Source organism: Coenobita brevimanus, chromosome 28, assembly GCF_032717465.1.
Source record: "Coenobita brevimanus isolate Jiangsu-jjx chromosome 28, ASM3271746v2, whole genome shotgun sequence".
Classification (NCBI taxonomy): Eukaryota; Metazoa; Arthropoda; class Malacostraca; order Decapoda; family Coenobitidae; genus Coenobita; species Coenobita brevimanus.
Genome location: NC_136981.1, coordinates 8,416,785 through 8,437,882, shown reverse-complemented (window position 1 = coordinate 8,437,882; position 21,098 = coordinate 8,416,785). Strand labels below are relative to the sequence as shown.

At 39.9% G+C, this 21,098-nt stretch overlaps 2 protein-coding genes and 1 non-coding gene across 5 annotated transcripts in view; 2 read left to right on the top strand and 1 right to left on the bottom strand.

The window, feature by feature from the left end:
• Positions 1 to 409: 409 nt before the first annotated feature.
• Polr1H (RNA polymerase I subunit RpI12) lies at positions 410 to 11,336 on the bottom strand. 3 transcript variants are annotated; one of them, XR_013896482.1, is made up of 5 exons: positions 11,190 to 11,336; positions 3,968 to 4,185; positions 3,122 to 3,338; positions 2,778 to 2,879; positions 410 to 472 (listed from the first exon to the last, which is right to left on the bottom strand). XR_013896482.1 is itself a non-coding variant. In XM_080268599.1 (5 exons), the coding sequence occupies exons 2-4, from the start codon at positions 4,101 to 4,103 to the stop codon at positions 2,855 to 2,857; spliced, it is 378 nt and encodes a 125-aa protein (XP_080124725.1). In that variant the 5' UTR covers positions 4,104 to 4,185; positions 11,190 to 11,336; the 3' UTR covers positions 2,641 to 2,740; positions 2,816 to 2,854. The 3 variants fall into 3 exon arrangements, 2 of the variants coding, with proteins under 2 accessions (XP_080124725.1, XP_080124724.1); XM_080268599.1 differs by lacking the exon at positions 410 to 472 and adding an exon at positions 2,641 to 2,740 and having other exon boundaries at positions 2,816 to 2,879; XM_080268598.1 differs by lacking the exon at positions 410 to 472 and having other exon boundaries at positions 2,761 to 2,879.
• A 366-nt stretch (positions 11,337 to 11,702) lies between these two features.
• Positions 11,703 to 21,098, top strand: part of Cortactin (cortactin) — a 55,418-nt gene continuing 46,022 nt past the window's right edge. The window contains exons 1-5 of the mRNA XM_080268603.1: positions 11,703 to 11,760; positions 13,721 to 13,892; positions 15,765 to 15,884; positions 16,143 to 16,318; positions 16,885 to 16,995. Coding sequence (XP_080124729.1) covers positions 13,747 to 13,892; positions 15,765 to 15,884; positions 16,143 to 16,318; positions 16,885 to 16,995 — 553 coding nt within the window. The 5' untranslated portion in view covers positions 11,703 to 11,760; positions 13,721 to 13,746. The remainder of the gene's footprint in view (positions 11,761 to 13,720; positions 13,893 to 15,764; positions 15,885 to 16,142; positions 16,319 to 16,884; positions 16,996 to 21,098) is intronic.
• On the top strand, positions 12,741 to 12,859 carry LOC145394845 (5S ribosomal RNA). The gene has a single exon (XR_013896491.1). It is a non-coding gene; the product is annotated as a 5S ribosomal RNA (ribosomal RNA).

Here is a 21,098-nt window from a genome sequence, read left to right as displayed (position 1 = left end):
AGCCTTCCCTCTCCTGACGTTATTGCTTCTACACAGCCATCACTTGATCCTGTAGTTCCCATTCATTCCTCATCTTGTGTTATGCCTACTAGCCAGACCTGTGTTTCTTTCAGCTCTTCCCCTGTTGCTGCTATACAGCCCTCTAATGTCTCAGTTTCACTCCTACAGAAGACTTCTGCCATTGCCAGGAGTAGAAATGCAACATCTCCAGGTACAGTTAAGTTTGCTGGACATCATGGCATGGTGTATGCCTCACCAGCTTCAAAAGTGTTCTGCCCTGCCACCACTGCATGTACAAGTGGTATGAATACTCCTTTGTCCCTGTCATCTAGCAGTCCTACCCCTGCCATCTATGCACCAACCTCAGCCAGCCCTGCTTCCAGCCCTAAGCATGCAGATTCCTGCAGTCGTCTTTCCAGTGGTGCCTCCTTGCTGTTTGCAGCATCCTCCAGCGCAGACCTGAACACACAGCCTGGTGCCAGAGGTGAAGGTAAAGGTAGTATCACTTACCCAAGTGTTGCCTTTACACTCAAGAACTGGCACTAATGAGGAAAATCAGTAATGGAATTGCCATTATGTTTTGTGCTTTTTGCTGTGGAGTGAGGTGTTTCTATAGGTTTTAGATTATTGTACAGTTTGAGTCAAGTACCCTCACTTCAAATAATAATGCTGGAGTTATTCCATGGGTAGGGCTAGGGCTGTTATCTTATACTTATGCTCAGATTCTATAAACTTCAAGAATATGAGATTTTGATACTTCATGTACATTTTTATTAGGGAACAGGAAGAGGGGTATTGGATGCCCTGAAACTTTTGCTATGTAGAATAAGGAAAAATATTTATTTTTATGAAAAGTTACATTTACTGTATAATGCCTATTATTAAATAATAATGAACAACTTAATGTTTTACATATCCTGGTTTATTACACTGTATTATGCATTTACAACACTATTGTAATATAGGAAATACATTCAGATACCACCTTCAGTTTAGTTATGTTTGGGTCTGGATAAATGACATCACACCAGAATAAAAAAAAAAAAAAGTATTGGTAGGAGAAATGTATAGCCAATGTTATAACATTTCAAATATGTTGCAATTTAATGTTATGTTATTAAAGGAACGTTGTTAATTTCAGTTTTATTATCCTTGAGAGTTTTGGCCACCATAATCTTGAGGATAATACCTCCAGTTTTCATGGTTACATTAAAAATCAAGAATATCACACAGGTATGGTAATCTACAAGTCACATTAATTCTGGCTCATGCCTCCAATTGTCCAATGCCTAATTATCCTCAACACTGGGCCCTCCCAGACAAAATGCCTGCTTGCTTACACCACTGGAGAAATGCTTTGCCCTGTGGTTTCAAATGAAATTTACACTTGGGGTTTACATCAGGCCTAGACTGACAACAGTGACTGTATGGTACATCATAAATTAGTGAACTTTGAGGAGGAGATGCTAAAGCAAACTGCTAAGTGTCCTGCCTTCCAGGGACTGATGATGAAAGAACAATGTGAAAATTAGCTCCTACAGCTACCACATAAAATATGGATGAGTCGGTAAAATACTATCAGCCTGTTCACTGTTCTAAACAAAAGCAGACTGATGAACATAAAAGGAGGTGCCAGAGTACAGGTGTCTGCACGTTCTTTATGACTGCCCAACCACTACGAACCCGTCATTCTGAAACTGAAGCACTGTCCCATGGATGCCCGTAACTACTTGCAGAGTGGATGGAAAAATTAACTACTTGATTTTCATTGTTTTGTTCAATTACACTCGCACCTCGATTTAAGGGACTAAATGGGGAATCAACTTGTCTCTTGCTTGAAAATGTCCATTGTTTTACCACAGATAAAGACAATGTTATTATGAAATGCAATGACTTTCACTTAACTTACATATTTATATGATTATGAATATTATTTTACGGGTACTGTATAAAGAAACATATTAATGAGTATAACCTAGACATTACGTTTCATTTTTGAATGGTCTTGTTCGTTTGTCAGGTAGAATATGGAGTCCCTTAAATCCAAAATCCCTTAAATTGAGGTTTGAGTGTATTTGTTTTTACTTTAACCACTGCTATTACAGCTGATCCTGGCAAGCTCTGGATGAACGGAGAGTATTGGGTTTGGTTCAAGAAAGGCACAACAACTGTGTAATCAAGAACAAAAAAAGACTCAGTGGCAGCCATTACCAGTGACAATGGCCGTCAAAGTATAATTGGCATAATTGTCTGGCAGCATGCCAAATACATGAGCATCAACACAGAACTGACACCCAAGGGCATAATGACCAAATACCAATATCAATGTGTAAAAACTAAGTCATAATACTGTGTCTGTACTTCTGTTTTATTCTCCTGTAAGTAGTGTAATATACTGCTTGTACTGCATAGTCCAATGAACAGGTCAATGATGCTTTTTGTACTGGCTAGACATTCTTTTTTAAGCTGTATATGACTGGTCATTATTGACATGAAGGGCAGTCTGTTCTTCCCTAGCTGATGTCTGCTATGGATATCAGCTGGTACTGTGAAACTTTATGGAAAATTAGCATCATAACATGCCTAACTAGCATTGTTCCTGATTATTTTACTTTTTAAATATTTACATCAATTTATTTCCTCAACATGTATTCTGCTGTATGTCTACCTAAAGAAATTTAAAAGATTACCCGGGTTGCAGCTTAATTAGTGTCCACTGGATAATAACAAACCGTTTTACCTTGACACAACACCTTGGAATCATATCAATAAGGTACCTGGGATAAGTGATGGATGATACTGGGCAGAACGGCACACTACCAGCATCGACCACCACTGAAGGGAAGAACACCTGCTAAGAATTCTCCACTTCTCTGTGCCTGCAACATAAACAAACCTGCTGTAACGGCAACTTGGCAGCTGGAACTGAAAAAAAAAAAACTGATTAGGTGTACTGGTGTGTTATTTCAATTTGGTCTTAGGTTGGGTACGTGGGTTCAACAGATGTTATTATTACAGTTAAGCAATGACAGAAGTTGCTTGGAAAAAGGAACTCTGCTTAGTTCTGTAGAATGGAAAAGCTCCTACCCAAGCTTTCCCATAAAAAAAAAAACTAACTAACCTGCACTTTGGACAAATGTAGAATATGGTTTGCCCTTCATCAGCTGAGCGCAGCTGCATGGTAGTGTAGGACATGCCCCGGTGGCCGCACTTGCTACATTCTCGATCATTGTCCATCTGGCCCAACTCGTCCTCTACGTCTTCTTTGCTCTTCTTCTTTGAGTGCACCCCCACTGGCGTGAACTCCACACTATATGTTGTCTTGCGCCCAATGAGGTCTGGAGGTCAAGTATTTTGGATTATTCACAAATGTTATAATTTTTTTCGGGGGATGGCATGAAAGGCTTTACTAATGTCAATTGTTCTAAGAAGTGTACTGCATGTCGTGTCGGTTTGGCAGAGTATATACTGATAAGGTTATATACGGTCGGTCAGGCATTTTGGGTCAAGTGAATATTTTTGTCCTTCGTTTTCCTCATATACCTTCCAGCCTTTCTGTCCCCTCCAAATAAAACTCGTGGACTTCCACAGCTAATTCTCAGCTGAAATAAAACATCTCAAATTATTAGGCATAAAATACACAACTGTACCATTTTTACCTTCACTTGGCCCAGATTTTTCTCCTTTTGAAGTTACTTCGTCAGTTAATTGGCAGAAAAGGGCAATAATATGACTCTACATCCTTTCCATAGCACATCTGTGTGACTATCATCATATTCTAGTGCTAATCTATTGTTACAACTTAGTACTGAAGATGGTAAGATGGTAATTTTAGGCCAAGTTGGAGTAAAAAGAGTATAAATATGTTCCCACTGTGAGTTGGTTAAGAGTATCAATATTAATTCTTCAAAGCTCCTACGACTCACACTTGTACATGTCAGACATTTTAATACTGTACAACACTAACCATCAAGGGAGATACTGAAGCTGCAGACGACACAGGTGACGCACTCGCCGTGCCTAGGCATCATGAGGATAGCACCACAGGATGGACAGAAGTCAGGTTCAGCAAGGAAACTTTGCTTCAATTTACTAACCTCCATGGTTGCCTCGTCCCACACACTGGGTCACTTGCTTACCAGTGGAGTACAACACACCACCTCTGTGTCAGTCAGGTCACCAGCTCTGGGAAGAGTTAAAACCACATATGCTGGAATACTGTAATGCATGAAATGAGTAAGAACCTGCTTTATATTATATGAATACAGATCTGTTACGGTAGCTACTACAAAATCTCTCTCTCTCTCTGAACTATGATATACCACTGTTCATATTGCAGTATTTCTGAATTAGGCTATGCAAAACCCTTACTACCACACCATCATCTGTCAGGAGATCGGAACATTTGGAATATAAGAGTGACATTGTATTGTTGGAGGGACACAAGTCAAGAGTGAGAGCAGTGGAAATGAGTTACATATTTGAGAGAAGCACGAGGTGTCACATGGATAGGAAGACTAAAAAATGAGGAAGTGAAGGAATATTGTGGTGTGGCTGTGGATGTGATAGAAAGTGTTAAGAGAAATACATTGAGGTGGATTGGCCATATGTAGAGGATGAAGAGCAAGAGGCTAGCAAGAAGTGTATGTGAGTGAGGCATAGGGGAGGGGAGGGAGGGGGAGGCCAAGGATGAGATGGAGAGATGAAGTGGGGAGGTATATGAGAGAGGGGTGTATGAGCTGGGAGCAGGGCAGTGAAATGGCGGGAGACAGGGTGACATGGAGGCAATTTGTCTGTGGCCACCCTTACAGGATTAAGGCATCTGGCAATAGACAGACAGATATACTGATATACTGTATTGTATATAGTAAGGGCTTTCTTAATAGGTACCAGTAGGTGACAAATGTACTGGTTAACCCTGCATCATTAAAATGGATGAATAATGGAGCCCTGCAAGGGTCTAAACAGGGACAGTGCTCTTCATGCCCTTGAGTAAAATTTTCCCAACATGAGTATGATTTCATGTCACTTCAGCCTCCCACCCAAGTCACACCAGCTCCTTTTTTCCTGCCAGAAATCCACTCATTACAGCCTTATCTAATTATTATTAACTAACCTAACCTAATAAAAAGATGAAGAAGACATTTCTGTATCAGACTATCAGGGGCCGGAGTGATTAGTGTCGGTAATCCTAGGGGCCGGAGTGACTTTTTTCCAACTGTTGTCTCGCTATTCAGAGACTCCCCAAGTAAAATTTACCTATGCTCTCTCTCTTAACTGTACGTCCATTCCATTGCCAGACGCCATAATCCCATACAGGGTGGCCATTTGACTATGAGTTATTTGTTTTACAGGGAGGGGCACTAACCCTCCACCAAACCATTTGACACGTAGGGAGCACGTATGGTTTGGTACTTGCTGGTAAAGGTATGCTTTATTTGAAGCAGTAGAAGCACCTTACAAAACCAATTCTTCTTCTTCCTGATAGTCTGTTATATTTTTCTGATTATTCATGGAATGGTAAATTAACGTTTCTCGTGCAATCTATTTCCCCCATTGTTTTTCGCTATGTTCCACTGCGTCAACTCATTTGAATTGTCTAGTGTAATACAGAAGGGACTGTCCTAACCTATGTGTTTAACTAAACATAACCTAACCCAGCTTAACCAGCTAACTATCTATTGCCAGACGCCCTAATCCCGCAAGGGGTGGCCATTTGACTTTGAGTTATTTGTTTTAGGGGGAGGGGCACTAAACCGCCACCAACCCACATGCTAATACATAGGGAGCACATATGGTTTGGTTATATGGTTACCACCGAGCGTTGTAAATGATTTCATGGCTTACAGGAAACCATTTGGTCTATCACTCAATGTAAAGCCACCTGTAAAGGAAAGAAAAGCATTAAGAAGTGACAGGAAAGATGGGAGAAATACGAAGAGAGGAGGGCAGGCACAGAAAAAGAATGATAAAGGCTAAGGAAGAAGTAGGCAGCACTACATCAAGTGAGTGGATGATGGTCGCCACCATCTACCACTACCTAGCTTAACTGCACCTGATAATTTAATCTAACCTAACCTAATCCACCCTAACCTAACGTCCACTTGGGAAGCTGGGAAACAAAATCCACCTTTCAGTACGTGAGTAAAATGCTTCCGTTACGCCTTCAACAAACAACCATAGGTACGGCTTAAGGAACGTGATGATACAACAGTGGGAAATTTTTCTGCAGGAAAAGGTAGTATACCACCTTGAAAATAGTCAGAAATATACAGAAAACGAACTGTAGGAATATGAACTGAACTGGCAGGATCCCTCTACTGTTTCAAGTAGCGCGTATCTTGTATGCAGGCACTGCAAGAGGCGGGTAACCAGAGATGAAGAAGGAGTACAATGTGATGACTGTGATTGCTGGTTCCACTCATCGTGTGAAAAGGTGGGAAAAACTTTGGTCAAGTTATTACAAGATGATGAAGATATGCTGTGGTTCTGCAGTGAGTGTAAGCACAAAGTGAAGAAAAATCTTGGTGAGGCTAGGAAGACCCTGAAAGAGAATGACAAAATTAGAGCTGAGCTTGAAGTGGTAAAAGATGAGAATAATGAAGCTAAGAGGACGATAGAGCAGTTTGCAGAAATGTTGGATAGGAAGGAAGAAAGAAATGGAGTGAATGGAGATGAGGCAATATTGGACAGAAAGGAAGAAGAAACTAGAGTGAATGGAGATGAAGCAAATTTAAGAGAGGAACTTCAGAAAATAAAAAAGTGGGTACATGGAGTAGAGTCAAAGATGGATAACCAAAGTGGAAAATGGGACAAATTCATAGAAAATTTTGAGGAGAAAATGTCAGAGAAATTTGAGGAAATGTTTGATGAAAGGGAAGACAGAAAAATGACAAAAATAACATAATTATCTTTCATGTGCCAGAAAACTCAGAGGGTAGTGGACTGGAAAGAAAAGAACAGGAACTAGCAATATGTTTAGACCTAGTGGAAAATGAGCTCCAGATTGATGAAGTGAGTACTGAAGACGATGTGAGGATAGGAAAGAGTGAAGACAGAGAGCCAGGAGGGAGGACACCAAGACCACTCTTAGTAAAACTGTCAAGCACATATAAGAAATGGCAGGTGATAAAAATGCAAAGAAGCTGAAAGACTCTAAGAAAGAGGAATATAAGTAAATGTACATAGTTCCAGATTTAACACTGAAAGAGAGAGAAAAGGAAAAACAGCTGAGAGAACAAATGAAAGAAAAAAGAGACAAAGGAGAAAGAGGATGGTTCATCAGGAAAGGCAAACTAGTGAGAGAAAATTTTTAAGTAGGAAATGCGAAATGGAGGAAGTATGTGAGAAATGAAAGTTAAGAAAAAAAAGGCAGAACAGATATAACAGCAGGATTAAAAGAGGGCATGAAAGAAAAAGACCTAGAAGAAGAAGTGAAATTCAAACTATTGAACATACAAGTGTTAACAAAAGCAAAGATGTTAGAAGCAGAAGGCATGTTAGAAAGATAGTATGACATAATCTGCCTAACAGAAACACAACAGAAAATTAATAAAATAGATGTAAGTGAATCAGTACACAAAACAGAAGAAATGAGGGATGTTAAAGAAAAGAAAGGAGGAGGGTTAATGATAATATATATCAGAAGTGGAAAGATTTTGTTAGGCAAACAGAAAACAAACTGCACAGACATATTATATGTAAAGGGTACAGTGGGGAAAGTGGAGATGGGTGTAGTACTAGTATACTTCTCAGTGGAAAGTAAACATGAAGATAAAATAAGAAACAGAAATTAAAAGAATAATAGGAGAAATTTTAGATAAAAGAAAAGATGAACCAATCATTGTGATGGGTGACTGTAATGGGCACCTAGGATTTATGGGGAGGCAAGGTGTAAATGTGCAAGGAAAAAGAATAACAGAGCTAATTAATGAACACAACCTAGTACTACTAAACTGCAATGAAAAATGTGAAGGTACAGTGACCTGGAAAAGAGGAGAACAAAAAAGTGTAATAGATCTAGTAATGGTAAACAGAAGAATATATAAAATGTTTGAAAATATGAAAGTAGATGAAAAAGGTGAAGAAATAGACCTGTCAGACCATAACCTTATTACAGTGAGTTTTAAAATAAAAGAAAAAAAACTAAAGTTTGGAAAAGGTAGATGGGAGGAAAGAGAATACTATACAACAGATGAAGACGCATTACAGAGGTTCTGGGAAGAAGTAGAAAATGAAGTTAAGAAAAACGAGGATGGAACAGCAGAAAATTTCAACAAAATAATGAGAGAAGCCACAGACAAAGTACTGAAGAGGAAATACTGAAGGAAAGCAATAAGTAGTGAAAGGAACGAACCACCATGGGTAACGAAAGAAATTAGGCATGAAATACAGAAACGTAAAAAGATTAACAGACAAATGAGAAATGGGCAGGACAAAGGAAGAAAACAGGAATTAAACAGAAGGTACCAAGAGCTAAAGAAAAGTGTACAGGAAGAGGTAAAGACAGAGATGTTGAAACATGAGGAAAAGATAACCACAGAAATGAGAAAAGGGAAAAATAAGAAGCTATGGGAAAATATAAATAAACTGAAAGAAAAAGACAAAAAGGGTGAGGAAAGCAATTGCCTGTATAACAGTGAAGGATCAGAGCTGGATATAGAGGAGAGCAGAAAAGCATTGGTTGAGTACTGGGAAAAAATCTACCGGCAGCACCCAAATACAGTAAAAGAGGAATGGAAAGGGGAAAAAAGACAAGAATACATAGAATCAATAGAAAAAGATAATAATAAAGAAGAAAGTGAAAACCAAGCATTCCCAATGATTCTCAGGGAACATATAGATGCTTTGCAGCCAATAAATAAGAAAATTAAATCCATGAAGCAGCCAGAGATAACACCAGCACAGATAAAAGACTATCTAAGCAGTTTGAAATATGGAAAAACACCAGGACCTGATAGACTAAAACCAGGCATGTATAAAGCCTCAGCCAAAAGTGGTGTATGCATACAGAAGCTTACAGAGTGTCTTAAGAAAGAAATTACAAGCCTAGAAAAGCCAAAGGAATGGAAAACCTCAAAAACAAAGACGGTACCAAAAGTGAAAAAACCAACAACTCAAGATCTAAGACCCCTAGCAATGACCAATATATCCTACAAATGTTCATGTCACTAATTGAGAGACAGAGTAGAAGAGCATTTGAGAGAAAACGAAGAAATACAAGAAAAACAGGCAGGATTTACAAAGGGTGGAAGGACAGAGGATAATTTGTTCATACTACAGTACATGGTAGAAGAAAGTTACAGGAAGAAAAAACCCTTAATAGTAGTATCAATTGATTATAAAAAAGCTTTTGATTCAATGACGAATGAAGAAGTGAAGGAACGTTGTGGGGTAGATGTGGATGTGGTTGAAAAGATTAGGAGAAATACACTGAGGTGGTTTGGACATGTGGAGAGAATGGAGAATGAAAGACTGACTAAGAGGGTGTATGTAGGTGAGGTGGAGGGAGGGAGAGGGAGGGGCAGACCGAGGATGAGGTGGAGGGATGGAGTTGAGAGGTATATGAGGGAGGGGGGGGTGAGTTGGGGGGAGGGGAGTCAAATGGTGGGTGACAGAGTGACTTGGAGGCGTTTTGTCTGCGGCCACCCTTTGCGGGATTAGGGCGTCGGGCTATAGATAGACAGATAGATTTTGATTCAATAAGAAAAGGACTAATTAAAACAATGAAAGAATATCAGATACACCCATATAGGCTATTATAGATGCCATAGCAAACATATATGAAGGTGACAGGACAAAAATTGAGCTTAGCGGCTTGGCGGAGAAATCAGCGTGGAAATGGAAATAACTAGTGGGATAAGGCAGGGGTGTACAGGATCAACGCTATGGTACATTTCAAGCTAATCACATACACGATCACAAAAAGCATTGAAGAGAGGGGAAGGGATTTAAGAATGAAGAGATAAGAGTAAATGTACTGTATTACGCTGATGATGGACTGTTGGTGGCAGAAAGTATAGAAGAGGCAAAAATCAATATAAGAATATTAAAAGAAGCAAGTGAAAAGTATAGACTGAAAATTAATAAGGACAAAAGTAATGTAATAATATGGAACATGACGGAACAACCAGAAAAAGTGGAAGGAATAAAGGCAGAGAACAACATAAAATATCTGAGAATGAGAACAGAAAATAAATAAAATATGTATAAAATGCAAAAACAGCTAAGTTTAGAAAACGCAGAAAGAATGGCAGACACAACATATTTGGTAATTCTAAGCAGTTGCAATAAAATGATAGGCCTAATTGGGAAAACTTTTTGGAAGAGCATTGTGTTGCCGTCAATAATGTTTGGAAGCAGTAACATAACTTATACGGAAAGTGATATAGACAAATTACAGAAAATAGGAAATAGAGTGTTCCAGCAGATCTTAGGAGCTCCAAAATATACTCCAGTATGTGCAGTGAGAGGGGAAGTGGGAACCTCAATGATGAGGACAAGAATAATGAAAAAAAAACTGAATTACACGAAGCACATTAAAGATGGAAAATACGACCAGCTAAAAACAATTCTGGGAGACATACAGGAAAAAGGAAACCATGAATGGATAAAAACAGCAAGGAAATATATGGAAGAACTTAATATAACCAGCACTGACGGGGTAACAAAGATGCAGATTATGGAAAAAACAAGAAAACTGGATACGGAAAAATGAAAAGACATGGCAAGTAAGACAAGTTTGTACAGGGAAAGGAATGGAGATATAAAGGAAGAAACAATCTATGACAACTACCCATCATCAGTGACATTATTTAAAGCAGGAACAAGCACATGACAACTGAAAGACAGAAATAGACAGATAGACAGGCAAACAAAGTGTAAGTTATGTGCTGCTAAAATAGAAGATATCAAACATTTCATATTAACATGTCCAGGACTACAAACTGAAAGACAGAAAGTCACAGAACTAGAGCCATACCAGGAAAATGAAACTCAAATAATTGAAAACTTTTTATTTGACAAAAGGAGAATGAAAGAGGAAAAGGAAGTACTTCATCAGATGTGGACTAGAAGACAGAAGAGGATAAAAGAAGAAAGACAGCTCAGAGAAGAGTGAAGAAAAAGGAGGTGCCGTTGCAAAGGCAATACCTCCGACAACACCTGAACCTGAATCTTTACCTACTTACTCTTCTCCGTATGTCGTCCCACAGTTTACTTTCTTGGTGTTAGACTAAGGACTGCTCCGTCTATTTTACTAGCACAATGCTAAACCACTCTCACCACCAATCCCATCCATGCCTCACACCCTCCCTCGTAGCCCAGTCACAGTGTAAACAAACCCTCCTCTGTCACCCGTACGTTCTTTAGGTTTTATTTTAGTGGTAGAAATAATAAATACAGGGAGCTTAATGGAAGAAGCTGTCTCATAATTACTCTTATTTAATCTGATAGTATGAACTTTAATTTCAGCTTGCAATGTAATTTATAAATCAGAGTGACATTATGCACGTGAAAGCTAAAAGAATAATAGATGAACCTGTCGCGTTCTCAAATAACAATAATATGGGGTGTTGGGTGATTTTTACTTGAAATGAACATCACGACCAGAGTTGATGACAAAAATTGCGTTAAATTGTAATAACTACTCTTCTAAAGCCGATAAAGGCCTGGTTGCAATATATGGTAATAATTAGTTCACTTATCACTCGACTTCCGCCAACGGGAGGCTCAGCCGCTGATAACACACTTTCCCCGAAGGTAATTTTGGGATATATTACGCCTCAGGATATGCAGATTTTAGTCACACCAATAATGCTTTAATCAGGGAGTGAGATTATAAGAGAAGGTGTAGATTTGTAGTTTTTTTTGCGGAAATTTCGAGAGGTGTAACAAACTTATTTTTTGACAGTTCAGATTCCGCTTGGCACCCGGCGCCTCCCCTTTATATTGTACAGGAAATACCTTACGGACCAGCAGAGATATTTCACGCTTTTTTCCTGGCCACCATAAGACGATTGTAATCAGATTTTAGGTGGCTTCCCATCTCTAAAGAGGCTGAAAAAGGCTTCACAAATTCATTCAGGAGACACTGCAACTTTTCTATTTCCAGACAGGCAATTTTAATCGTCTTAAATGTGACTCTCTGTCCTTTGATGGTTAAAACGGTATTCAATAAGTTTTTCAGAGTGGGTGAAATCAGAACTGCTCTATCCTAGCTGCTCTAATTTTAATGGCAACTTTGGTAAGACTTGTGACCTAATATATATATTTTTTTTTAAGCTTAGGTGTGACTTGTATTGCTTTTAAGGCTGTGAAAAATCCTAATAGTTACTTTATACCAATTTAGTTGCCAGCAGATGATTATATTCATCTTAGCAGGCATAGATTTAGGGGGGCATGGGGGTGGATGTCAGGGTAACATTTAGCAGAAGCTCAACTGGAATTTAAGCACAGTATTTTTAAATGTTTTATGATTATATCTCATTATTTGGTAACACTCATTATTTGCCAGCACTGTTCTGTGACACCTACGACACAAATGGCCCCTGGGGTTATGAATGACACCTGGGGGGATCAGTGACCTTGGGGGGAGGGGGGGAAGGAGTTATGGTAATCTGACATGAGTGTCATAGACAAAAAGTGTCAGAAATTGGTGAGATATAAACAAATGGCTTCAAACTACTTAAACTTCAGTTGTGGCTTCTGCCAAATATTTACCAGATGTGATTTCTATTTGTGCCAACGGCCATGCCACGTTGAGTACATCGCTTCCCGTCCGATCAGCGAAGTTAAGCAACGTTGGGTCTGGTTAGTACTTGGATGGGAGACCGCCTGGGAACACCAGATGCTGTTGGCATCCCAACGTGTCAAGTGGGGTTGGTGGAGGATTAGTGCCCCTCCCTGTAAAACAGTTAACTCTAAGCCCTTGACCACCCCGTTTGGGATACATGGCGTCTGGCAATGGATGGATGGATGGATTTCTATTTGGGGCAGATCTGAGATTAGTTGTGAGAACAGTGTTGTTTAGTAAAATGTATGCAATAAATATCTCACATCAGCACTGTCATAGAATCAGTTCAGGGAAAAGGGATTTGATATTAGAGTTTAAGGAATTTAGTACTGCATCGTGCAAATTCAAGCTGGTGGTAATACCACCAGGAATCATGCCCCCTCCCCCCTTCCCAAAATGCTGGTTCTGGCCCTGCATAGAAGTGTGTGAGAGGTAGAGGACTCAGAAACTACAGTAGTAATGGTGAGGATGTTAACAGGACAGTACAGTACAGTATTTAAAAATGCTTATTAACCCCATCAACCTGTGTACAGTAGCTACTTTATATTATTCATTATTCCCGGTGGTAAATGGTTTTATTTATTGTAACAAGAGTCCCCAGGTTCAGCATAAAGTCTGAAATCTAAAAAAACACCTTCCTTATATATATATATATATATATAGTTTTTGTTATAGGGGCTGTTGATATTACCTGTCCTGATGTGGTACTGTCAATACTTTTTTGAAGGAAATTTTTATTTACAGTATTTATTTTTTAAACCAATAGCGTAATAGATTATTATAGTTCTTTTTCCTTAACTTATTCCAGACTTTTTACCAATTACAATTTATTTCCTGTACCATTAAATGTATATCTAAGTATATATGTACTGGTATGTATGTATGTATGTATTTATCTGTGTATTGAGTGTATACTTAGTGTTGCAGGCAGTGGGAGGGCAGGTGCATACAGGATGTGGAAGGCTCAGGCAGGCCACCAGGTGAACCTGGACAACGGCAACAATGACGAGGATGACTGGGACACAGATGCGGACTACGTCAACAACATGACCGAGGAGGAGCAGCGCTACGGCACCAAGCGCGACCTGGATGCCATAGAGTTAGTCTCAGATGTGTCCACCTCTCTGCCTACTCACTAAATCTTATGTTTATATACAGTATATGCAGAGGTTATTTAAGTGAATGCCTTTATCTTAGAGTGTAGTGAATATTAATGGCAAGATTGTAGGAGATCCAAAATGCATGAAATAAAGTCCTTGATATTTATTATTATTATTATTATTGTTTATTTTTATTTTTTTACTACCATGTTATTATTATTACAGTATTATTATTTTTAGCAAATAGTCCTATAATGTTAAACTGATGAGGCAGAAATGTTATATACTGTATGATATTAGTCTAATACATAATATTTATTTTAATGTCTATTACTAGGTGTCTGGTGTGCACAACAAAGACAGTATCCTGTTTACAACCCCAGCTGCATTTTATGTGATTTGTGAGAATATAAATGGGTCCTCATATAGCATACAAAATGAAGCATTACAGTTTGCCATGTTTTGGATGAACTCAGATTGATTCAGATTCGTAAAGAAGTGACAGAATTGATGACCCAACACAGTTTTGGGTTTGTATGCATGAACAAACACACACCACCACCACAATCACATTGTTGCCTTGTTACACATATTTCTTCACTAAGTGGTTGAGGGGAACCTTTGCCGGGTGTACACAAAGGAATGAGAATACTTGTCATTTTATATTAACCTGGCCTATGTGATATTTGTCCTTTTGGTAGGTGGGGGCGCTTTGTTGTAGGTGGGGGCTCTCACCGTCCACTTGCTCGATGTAGTGCTGCTCTCGGGTGTCTGGCCTTTCCTCTCCTCCAGCCTTCTTTCCTTCCATCCTCTTCTGTCTTCCTTTCCTTCATTCTTTCCTTGTCCTTATTGTTGCGGATAACTTTGCACTCCCCCTTCTGTCTTTCTTTCCTTCATTCTATTCTCTTCCTTCTGCCTGTGGGTGACTCTACACTGAGTGACAAGCCAAATGGTTTCCTGTACACCTGGAAACCATTTACTACGCTGGGTGGTAACCATATAACCAAATTTTGGCGCCTGGTGGTTTAGTGGGTAATTATTGTGCTCCAATCAGATTGAGCCAGTGAAGGTTTATATCCAAGGGATGGTTGGGATTGATTGCTCATGTAATGCCACTCAGGGATGAGTGAGGGTGGTCACTCTCATCTTAAATGTCAGAACCAACTGCCTGGCCCTGGGCTCCTGCACTCCTCATGGGGCAATGTAGGATTGGATGATGGATGGGTGGATGCATCTTATCTCATTTAGCTTGGTACTACAGCACCACATCCTTTCCATCATACTTTTTCATGACTAGCACCATACTCTGGTGTTAATCTGTTGCTGCAACTATGCACGCAAGATGGAGAGATGTCGATTTTAGGCCAAATTAGAGTAACAAGGGTATAGTTAACTCTTGCAGTGGAGAGTTGGATTGATGAAGGGTGAGGGTGTTTAGCCAGATGCATCCTTTGTTTATGTGTAATGGGAGAGGATGCACCTGGAGTTTTAGCCAAAGAAGTACATATAAACATAGGATTCCAGGGGCTTGAATAGTGAGTGAATGGGAATATGGCTCATTCAGTTGGGCAAGATTTGGTTGGTATCTCATTGTCAGCTTTTTCTGGCTCTCTGGACCCAATCACACCTCACCATGGGTTGGAAAAGGAGCTCTGGATGATGATGTTAATGGTGGTGATGATGATGATTAATGATGTCGATGATGACAGTGATGAATAAAGATGGTGAGGATGATGAAGAAAATGACAGTGATGACTATGAATGATGATGGTGTGGATGAAGATGATGGTGATGAGGATGAGGATGACAGTGACAATGATGAATGATGTTAACGATTATGATGATGAAATGGTAATACAATGTTTGTTTAGCATGAAGAAGTACCGAGAGGATGTGTTGAACTGCGATGCGGAGATCAAGAGGAAAGAGCTGGAGGAAGGACCAAAGGCATCGTATGGCTATGGCGGCAAGTTTGGTGTTCAGAAGGACAGGTGGGTCTGTCTGTGTGTCTCTTTCTGTCTGTATCTCAATCTATTTCCACCTTTCTGTTTATCTATCTGTCTGTATCTATCTATCTGCCTCTGTCTATATCTGTCCATTCATCTATCTGTCAATCTGTCTGCCTGTTTTATGTTGATATCCTGTACTGCTGTGATATTGAAGTAATCATTATGCAGTATTAGTGTTTTTGTTTTTATCTAGAACAGTTACTCTAAGAAAGCTTTCCAAAATCCCTCCTAACCCCCCAGGATGGACAGAAGTGCCGAGAACCATGAATATGTAGGGAAGGTGGAGAAACACGCATCTCAGAAGGACTACTCTGAGGGCTTTGGAGGCAAATTTGGAGTGCAGAAAGACCGACAGGACAGTTCGGCCCACGGCTGGGACCACGTGGAGAAGGTAGACAAGCATGAGAGCCAGAAAGGTGAGTGTCTGGAACTGGGAGGAAGGAGTTGAGGTGTGGGAATGTAGAATGAATAATGAAAGTAACAGTGGTCAGGCCATTCAGACATATGGATCAGTGCTTCAGGGGGACAGTATCTCTAGGTGTATACTTTCACTTAGTTTTCCCAGTTGCTGTAGAATAACTTGGCCCTGGCCCGTGAACATCTGAAAGTAATTTTTTTATTTTATTTTAATAACAATGCAGGGACTTTTCATTTTTTTGCCGTTGATTAAAAAAGGGATGGAGGACACCAAGTCTCCCAGTTTGCTTCATTTATAAGTAAACAGATTGATTTACTGGTGTATGAATGATGATGATGTTTTAGACTAGTTTTTCCCCATTATGCCTCCATGCTAGACTACCTAAGGGCTTGGATGATGACGACGACGATGATGATGATGATTATGAGAACGATGACGTTGACAGTGTCGATGTTGATGACTATGGCAATGATGACACTGACAGTGACGATGATGACTATGATCACAGCAGTGACAAATGATGATGTTTTAGACTAGTTTTTCCCCCATATACCCCCCTGCTAGACTACTCTAAGGGCTTTGGAGGGAGGTATGGGGTGCAGCATGACCGCCAGGATCCCTCTGCTGTGGGCTGGGACCACATTGAAGAGGTGGAGAGGCATGGGTCACAGCTGGGTAAGACCACACCTCACACTGGGCAGGTCTGGCTGGGACTCAACCCTGCAGGAGGTGTAAAAAGAGCACACAGTAAACACAGATCAAGACCAGTATCTTACCCCAATCATCAGCCAAGGCACAGTTATCAAGCAGAAGTAGCACACTAGAATATGGGAAGGTGAGAAGTGTGAACAATGTGGGTAGGGTTGTGAGAGGCAGATTGGACAAGACCTGGGACAAGGTAAAGCCTGTTCTTGAGTATCTCCAGCCAAGTGACTGGTAGAAGATTAGTCTATCTATCTATCTATAGCCCGACGCCCTAATCCCACAAAGGGTGGCCGCAGACAAAACGCCTCCAAGTCACTCTGTCACCCACCATTTGACTCCCCTCCCCCCAACTCACCCCCCCCTCCCTCATATACCTCTCAACTCCATCCCTCCACCTCATCCTCGGTCTACCCCTCCCTCTCCCTCCCTCCACCTCACCTACATACACCCTCATAGTCAGTCTTTCATTCTCCATCCTCTCCACATGTCCAAACCACCTCAGTGTATTTCTCCTAATCTTTTCAACCACATCCACATCTACCCCACAACGTTCCTTCACTTCTTCATTCGTCAACCTGTCCCTCCACGTCACTCCACATGCTCCTCTCAAGTAACTCATTTCCACTGCTCTCACTCTTGACTTGTTCCCCTCTTGCAAGGTCCACGCCTCGCTTCCATACGTCAGGGTAGGGATCACAATACCATCATGCAGTGACTTCTTAACTTCCACACTCACCTCCCTATTTCTCATCACTGCTTTCAGTGTGCCAACAACCTTCCTTCCCTGCTGTACCTTTTCACGTACTTCATCCCCCAAAGTTCCATCCTTACTCATCACACTACCCAAGTACTTGAATGCACTCACATTCTCCATATCCTCTCCATCCAACCTCACTGCACACTCTGTGACTTCATTCCTCTCAAACACCATAACTTTACTTTTGTTTACATTAACTTTCAGCTTCCTCCTCCTACACACTGTCCCAAATTCATTCACCAAACCTTGCAACTCCCATTCATCTTCACTCAACAATACTGTATCATCAGCAAACAGCAACACCGGAAGCTTCCAAATCTCACCCTCATTCATTAGGGCCACCCCCACATCCACTGCCCTACCTTGTACCTCCTTTACAACCCCCTCCATATATATATTAAACAGCCATGGAGACATTACACACCCCTGTTTCAGTCCCACATTGAGATCAAAGAACTCACTCAGCTCACCATGCACTCGCACCGTAGCCCTAGCTTCCTCGTACATACTCTTCACAGCACCCAACAATTTCCCCTCCACTCCATATATTCTTAATACCTTCCACATACCTTTCCTATCTATTCTGTCATAAGCTTTCTCCAAGTCCATGAAGGCAGCGTACACTTTCCTTCCCTTCTCTAGATACTTCTCCACTAAACATCTTAGAACAAATATCTGATCTACACACCCTTTTCCCTTCCTAAATCCCCCTTGTTCTTCTCCAACTAGCTCCTCTGTCATATGCCTATCCCTATCAATGAGTATTCTACCACATATTTTACCAGTCACACTAAGAAGGCAAATACCCCTATGGTTACCACATACTTCTCTCTCCCCTTTTCCTTTGTACAGAGGAACAATTATACCTGATTTCCAGTCCTCTGGAACCCTTCCCTCTTCCCAAGCCAATCTACACAACTTCCATATCCACTCCACAACAATCTCACCCCCATACCTAAGCATTTCACCACACACTTCATCAATTCCTGGGGCCTTTCGCAGCTTAATCTTCTTCATCGCTTCCACTACTTCCGACCTACTGATCTCTTCCTCCCTCCTCTCATCTCTTCTTCTCCCAGCCATTCCCCAGCCACTTATACTCACACTGCTCTCACTCTCTACATTAGTAAAATATGGAAAGTCTTACAAAATTAGAAAGTGAAAATAGTTGAATTACACATCTGTTATGAAATTGATGTATGTTAGTGTCTGTGCATCATCCTGCAGGGGTTCTTAGTGTGCTGTCCTTCATTAAGCAAGTCCTGGGCAACCTGTCAACATTCTTTATATCTCAGTGTTACCGGAAGGCTTTTAGTATGCTTTTGTCACTATTTCTCTCAATTATAAACATGTATCTGTTGTTCATGTAGTAGTAATGCTTATCTCAATGTTAATTCAGTCTGCACACTTCCTGTTCTTTGGAAAACCAGCATCATTCTAAAAAATGCAATGAAAATGATGTCCTTCAGTATTGGTATGTATATTATGCGGACATCAAAACCAGGAATTGGAAGCTGCATACTGTCAGTCCTGATAGTTTACTAATTTTAAAAAGAGTATTGTTTCCACCTTGATTTGCAGAGTTTGTTTGTAGGAGTGTAACAACAAAATTTATTAGATTTGTTATCACAGTGGGAATGCAGTACAACTCATTCACAGGCTAACAGGATTGTGTGTCTGTTGTCAGTGGATCTGTGCACTTTCCAGATGGTAGAATATTCACAAGGCATACTTTGATGTTGTAGGGAAAATGTTTTTTCTCAGTTAATGTTGCTTTAGTGTTGTATAAAGAGCATGGACATTGTACAGTCAAAGAAACAACTCTATTCCCATTTCTGTATGAAGAAAAGTTACAACTGGTGAAATACAGTGAAAATCCAATCTCTACTGGTGAGTGTTTCAGATGGTTTGACTTTCTCCTATATATTCATCAGACTCTGGAAAGAGCCTTGTGTCTCTGTCTGTACTTGTAAATATTCTATACCATTATGGTGTAGTATCATACTCTGTCTTGAGCTTCACTTTCCACCTCATGGCCAGAAGCACTCCACCTTAGATTTACTGTTGCTTCTCAGGGCCTAGAAGCACTGTAATCGTTTTACTTTAACATGGCCCAAAGTTTTGTCATTTTGCAGCTTATTTCTTGTAGCTCAGTGGCAGAGTATGACAATGCTGTTGTTATACATATTTCCAATTAAACTTCATGATTAGCATTATATTCTAGTGCTAATCAGTTGCTAGAACTGAGTGTTGAAGATGGAGAAATGACATTTTCAGTCAGGATGAAACGAGTTATACCCCATATGTAAAGTAGTAGTTAATCCTTTCAATCACCTGATATATTTTTATAATTAATTCTTGCCATCTTCAGACAGTTTGGTTATTTTTGGAGAAATCATTATTAAAACAGGCTAAGAAACTGCCTTCATTAGCTCATTCATAATCTGATTTCCTGGAGAGAGAGAGAGAGAAAAATAGAATGTCTTTTGAGAAGGAAACAAAAAAAGTTGTTTCTATTTTCAGCTAGTTTATGCACCTGTTAAAGTCATACAGTACTGTTTGATGTGTTATACTGTACTGTACAGTATTACCTTCATTGTACTTTTGCATGTTTGGGGAACGCATGCAGGTTATTCACTGGTACTGTTATGTGTTATGATGTCTGTGTCTGTTACTCTTTTTGCAACTTTCCAAAGCCAGCTAAATGAAAGAATGTATTAACTTTTTTTTTTTTTTTTCCCCCTTTGATGTTGATGCTGAGTGATATGATTCTGGTTTGGGAAGACAGTGAAGGATATAGAAGCCATATCCACAAGGATACCTGTTATTTTACTATAGAGTGACTATTTTCAGACCACTGTATTATATTTGCCTTAGGAAGACTGCTTATTATGGTGATGACATCTCCATTTTCATTTATAAAGGCTCCAACATGCTTTCTTGCATTGGTCTTGGTATCCTTTTAATTGATTTCCTCACCTCTCGTTTGTCTGCCATAACTTGGTGGGGATTCTTATCCTTTTGCAGCTTATTTCTCATAGATTAATGGCAGAACAGGAAAATACTGCAGCTCTACAGTCTTTTCATTAGGACTTGTTTGTGACTTCAGGGCTTTTGTTTGTTGAGCTACAGCTCGCAAATGCAACTATTTTTTCCCTTCGGCGAACAAATTTTACATGCAAGTTGCCTTGTGGCGAGGAGAAAATACATCCACTTCAAAACCCAGTAAACTACAAAATAAGTACTTCTCACTTAAATGAACAAAAAAGCACTTTATGATCGATTATTAAGTCTTTCCTTGTCGCCATTGTGAATG